The sequence below is a fragment of the Loa loa genome (genome assembly GCF_000183805.2).
Source record: "Loa loa unplaced genomic scaffold supercont3.590, whole genome shotgun sequence".
Lineage (NCBI taxonomy): Eukaryota > Metazoa > Nematoda > Chromadorea > Rhabditida > Onchocercidae > Loa > Loa loa.
Window position 1 is genome coordinate 5210 of NW_018108770.1, and position 5462 is coordinate 10671.

Below are 5462 nucleotides of genomic sequence, written 5' to 3' on the forward strand. Positions count from 1 at the left end.
CAGGTTCAGCTCCAGCTACTGATCATTCTGTTGCATCAACCGGTTTACTTGGTAGTTTATATCCGATGGCAGCCGCATTCCTGTTGCTTAGTTCCCTACAGTATCTTTTGACACCTACAGTAACCGGATGGAATACAGTAACAGCAATAAAACTTTTAGCTGATCCATTACTTGGTATATTAGCGTCAGCAGGATGTTTCGCTCAAATTCTTTTCAATATTTTTAAAGCAAATCGTTTGCAACTTCTTGATAAGCATGGTTATCAACCGGCTGCACCACAAATACCTCAACCAGCAATTCCATCGCATACGGTAACAGCAAGCAATGCTTATTCGTTGTCAAGGTATCCGGAACAGAGGCCACTTTGTCCACTATAGGTTAATTTAGCTTGCAATAACTAATTTACCGTACAATATCAATAATTGATAGTTTTACAATTAAATTCACTGTCGAACATTTTTCTTTACCCTACAAATAAATTATTCATTAATAGCAACATATTGATATTTCTACGCAATACTGTAATCCTTTTTTCACAGTTCACAGTAAATGTAATGCATGTAAATTGAGAATTAAAAAAAAACAAAAAAAAAACCCAAACAATAAATTTGTCAATCGAAAAGAATAAGTAAAACAATTGTAAAATAAGTGAATAAAAGGGATAAAATTATGGCATAATATTTTAAAATTAATTGATTGAAATTTTTTAATTTAAATTTTGCTTTATCAATATGATATATTTTGAAAATGTTTTAAAAAAATTATACAAGAGAAAAAAAACAACAAAAATTATTTGTTTTTAAACATTAATAAAAAATTATGCCCAATTAAGAGTGAAATTATTTGGAATTTTTATGTAAAATTCCTGGTGTTTTGTTAATGTTTTCAATTTAATTTTTAATGAATAATTAATTAGCCATTTGTTATAGTCATGTACATAAAATCTTTTCTTTTCTTCCTTTTTTTTTTTTTTTTAATTTTCAAATTATATAAACCACAAATGTATATTTATGATAAAATCCGGTCAATATATATATATATCCCTGAAAAATAAAATAGATCTAAATCTATTTTGTTAAAAATAATTTTTGAGAATTTGTGATAATGTATTTGTAAAAATCATTTAAAAAAAAAAAAAATGATAAATGTAAAGTATTAAGCTAGCTAATTGTATCAATATTTATTTGTACTTACTTCATAGATAGTTGATTGAAAAATTGAATTTTGTAAAAATTTCAAACTTTTTTCTTTCAAATCAAAGTAAAAAAAAAGCATTAAAAAATATATTTTCATCCCTTACACTTGTCACTATGAGAGAAATGAAATTTGAACCATACAGTATACGCTTGGATACTGTCTTACTGGAGTCATACTATATACACGTGGGTACTATCTCCTGAATCATACACTTCACACATGGATACCGTCTCTATTAACTGAACCATACAGTACGCACGTGAGTATTATCCTAATTCAAACATACAATATACACGTGGGTACACTCTCTCCTGATTATTGTAGCCGTGCGAATGTTTTTCTCTTAGATGCATAAATACGGAGTGAAATTCCTTTTTTTTCCCCTCTTTACTTTTGATTGGTATAACTACCGTCAAGGTATGAAAAAAAGTAAAAAAGAGTGAAATGATTGATACAGTATCCGACAAATGATTGACACAGTATATGAGAAATTGCCGATACCGTATCCGATCAAATTTAACCTGTATTTTTATTACTATATATAATGGCCCAAAATATATTTGTCTGTTTGCTTTTGCGTCTCTTTTATCTTTTCATAAAATATTTTGTTTCATTTCATTTTTCTCTTTTGATTCTCTTGTCGTTTATTTATTTTTTCTTAAAAATGTTTACTTGTGCTTTTTTTCGTTTTTTTTTTTTGTTCATTGCATTTAGCTTATTAAGTTTGTATTATTATTCTTAATATTGTACTATTACTATTATTACTAATATCATTATTGTTATTATTATTATTATTATTTATTATTATTATTATTATTATTATCATTATTATTGCCATTATAATTGCTATTATTGTAATTACTATTGCTATTGCTACGGTAAAACGTGTTACCATAATCTTCACAAATGTTCTGCCGAAACATCATAATTTAAACCTTTTAATTTGGAAAAACTTTACAAGTTAATAAAAGAGAACCATGAAATAAATGATAAATAATCAATCCTATCGATTAATATAAATTTATTTAATCATAAGGTTTTAATGAATAAATGAAAATAATTTGATTAGTAATTTTTGATGTTTTATCGTTGATTAAAGATTTCATTCACATTCTATTATCAAATCTTTTAACTATTTATAACTGAAGAGAGAGAGAGAGAGAGAGACAGAGAGAAAGAAAGAGAAAGACATGATCAATGATGGTGACAAATCTGTCTACTGATCCCAAATCCTTCTTCATATGAAGTATATATGGAACAGATGTCTGCCATGGATGATAATGCTATCAATCATTTATTGGTGATCGTTTATTTACTTCAACATCATAAATGCTATATATATATGTATATATATGAATAATCAATGCACATTCTCAAAGAACGAAATATTCCACTTCCAGTTCAAAATATTCCTATTCTTTTTCCATTCCTCTTAAATTAATCTATTTCGAAACATGTTTGATTTCAGGAATTATTAAGAAATAAAATTAAATAACATCTCTTCCTTGTCAATAATCAGCTGTCTTTTTCTTGTCAACAATAAGATCTTGCGCTGGATAATGAATTCATTTTTGATCATTCTATTGCAAAATAAAAAAAAAAAATGAAACTACAATCATGAAAGTATTTAATTAATGAAAATTGGCAGTATGAATATTCGACATGCAAGTTAAAATCACAAATTAATTATCAAATTCTGGACAATGCACAAATTTCTAATACGGAAACATATCTTGGAATGCAACCATCAGATTAATGACATTTGCGTAAAATATTGCCGACCTTATGAAATAAATTTCCGGTCCAAAAGTTACACTTTTGTTGCAGAAGTCTTACTATCAACATTTTTTGGAATCCAATCAAAATTTTCTGGTAAGGGTGGTATTTCGATTGAATTTGGAATATGATCCAATTCAAGCAATCGCATTTTTAGTTCAATATTCAAAAAGCGGTCCACTTGTCGTTGAGCTTGAATCGATAGTTTATTGACACCTAAAATTAAGTACGATTTTTCTAATAGACTACAATGGAAATTCAAACCTTAATATCCGAAGAGGAAAGAGTATACTTATTACTAAAGCAATTAATGTTTAAAATAATACATTATTGTTAACAAATATAAGGCGTTTGCACTTGAACACACAAACACATACAACACACAAGACGTCGGATAAAAAAAAAGAAAGAACGAAGAAACGAATTACCAATCAAAGCATTGATACCATCACACCAGGCATTTATCGTTTCCTCATCAGAAGTTACCAAATGATAAAGATCAGGCTTATCACCAACTTCTAATGTGATACCGCGTACATTTGAATTTTTCTTTCCCTTTGTACTATTCATTGGAAAATCACCTTCACCTCCAGCCATTACACGTTGTACATCAGCCACATCTACTGTAAATACATTTCATTTAATTTTGAAAATAGATCATTCACCAATAATTTACATGAAATTTTATGTGAAACCAATAACAAATTCATATTTGACTTTACTTTTTATATTTCCAGCAGATTTTGCATTTGATGAAGACTCTGTGTTTGAGCAATCTGTACAAATTAACGTCTTCTCGTTAGCATCCAATTTCCAAAACCAAAATTGCTGTCCTCAACAAACATTTGCCAATTAACCAATTTTGCTTTATTTTAAAAAATACATTTTTTTAAAATTTTTAACAAACTAATAAACATTTGATGAGTAAAGACATAATATTACACTGATATATAATTACTGTATATTTACAGTTTCAACTAATTATCTGCATGAAAGGAAATCTCTTTTGCACTTTAGAACATATGTTGCAGTTTGCTAAAAATGAAGTCACATTTGACTTAGTACATCAAATTCTTCCGTCCTAAAACTTCTGCGCTCCTTCATTAGTGCAATTATATTTTTTTCTGTAATTTATTTCTGTGAACAACTAATAGTTATTATAGTAAGGTATACTTTACGTCTCACTATTGCCATAGTTCTTTTTCGTAATTTTTTGATTTTTAAGATGATTTTTCTTTTTTCAATCTTTTTGTTATAAATTACAGAACTTTTTTTCTTTTCCTCGTCTTGATTAATGTTCGTCTTTTTGCCAAGTTGCTTTAGTTTTCCGTTTATTATCAAAATGTTATGAGCAGTTTCTAAATCTATCGCTACTTTAAAAATTCGAGCAAAATATTGCAGCACATGAAATTATAAGCATAAATTGGTAGATGAAAAAAAACCTTTTTGCATCGATTTGCTCTTTATTAGCTTCCCAAATTTATAGCCATTTTTCAAAACATTTTTACGATTTTTCAAAACCAGTTCAACAATACTCGGTCGAAGATATTCTCGCAGCTCTCTGAAAGACGACAGAGAAATAATATATTTTCATTATTACAGTTAAAACATTTGCTAATTTCTACGTTAGATCTACATAAATTGAACTCGAACTGATTGAAAAAAGGTTAAAACCTCTTAGAGATATAGCTTAAAATTAGTTCAGGTATTTTTGATCCAATCGTTTTGTTCATTGATGATTCAAATGCGGTGAAGGCTGGGAAAAATAAAACAATTTCAATTCTGTAAAAATTTACTTGACAGCATCACTCTGTAATTCTTCTGCTTCTTTAGCGCTCCTTTCTTTTTCCCAAATTTTCTTCATATGTGGATACGAATGAGCTGCTAGCAATTCCTCTAACTTTTCAAATGTATCTGGTTTTTCCAGCAAACAAACATCAATTTGCTTCCGAACAACAGCCAAAACCTACAAAAATAAATGCCAGTAATTAGCAAAAGTAATGTACTTGACCAGTCCTGTATTTCCAACAATTCCATTAATTTCGTTCAAAACATTGAAAAAGTTTCATAGTACAAAAAAAGAAAAAACTGCTAATATTAGTCTAAAAGTCCCATGTACCTTTTTAATATCTTCTTCACTTGCATGCATTTCACGCCACGTACGATGAAAAAGTTTCACAAGCACCGCAAAAAAATCCAAAAATGGTCGATCACTTTTGAACAATAAAACCATTAATCGATCACCTTCTTCTATAAATCGTTTACTTTTTGGTTACTTATAGAGTAATGATTCAAGCATATGCTGCCTGTTTATTTCTCCGAAAGATGGAAAAACGATTTTGATATTTTACCAGGTTCATTAATAACATGAAGAACGTCAATCAACATTTGCACTAAATGAACCGATACAAACAGAAGGGACCATAGATTGTATCAGATCTCATTGAATTTTCCAACGATATCTGGAATTAATGCGTTCATTATTAAAT

General features: G+C 28.5%; 2 protein-coding genes across 2 annotated transcripts in view; one reads left to right on the plus strand and one right to left on the minus strand.

Moving 5' to 3' along the window:
• Positions 1–65: 65 nt before the first annotated feature.
• Positions 66–377, plus strand: LOAG_12240 (hypothetical protein; the record flags this gene model as incomplete). Its single annotated transcript, XM_003147754.1, has 1 exon — positions 66–377. One exon carries the CDS (start codon positions 66–68, stop codon positions 375–377), a length of 312 nt encoding a protein of 103 aa, XP_003147802.1.
• A 2618-nt stretch (positions 378–2995) lies between these two features.
• LOAG_18859 (cell death abnormality protein 12) overlaps positions 2996–5462 on the minus strand; it is an 8963-nt gene continuing 6496 nt past the window's right edge. Inside the window, exons 12-16 of the mRNA XM_020451520.1 lie at positions 4770–4939; positions 4416–4534; positions 3696–3806; positions 3402–3596; positions 2996–3189 (exon numbers count right to left, since the gene is read on the minus strand). Of these exons, the coding sequence (XP_020304687.1) occupies positions 3008–3189; positions 3402–3596; positions 3696–3806; positions 4416–4534; positions 4770–4939 (777 nt within the window). The 3' untranslated portion in view covers positions 2996–3007. The remainder of the gene's footprint in view (positions 3190–3401; positions 3597–3695; positions 3807–4415; positions 4535–4769; positions 4940–5462) is intronic.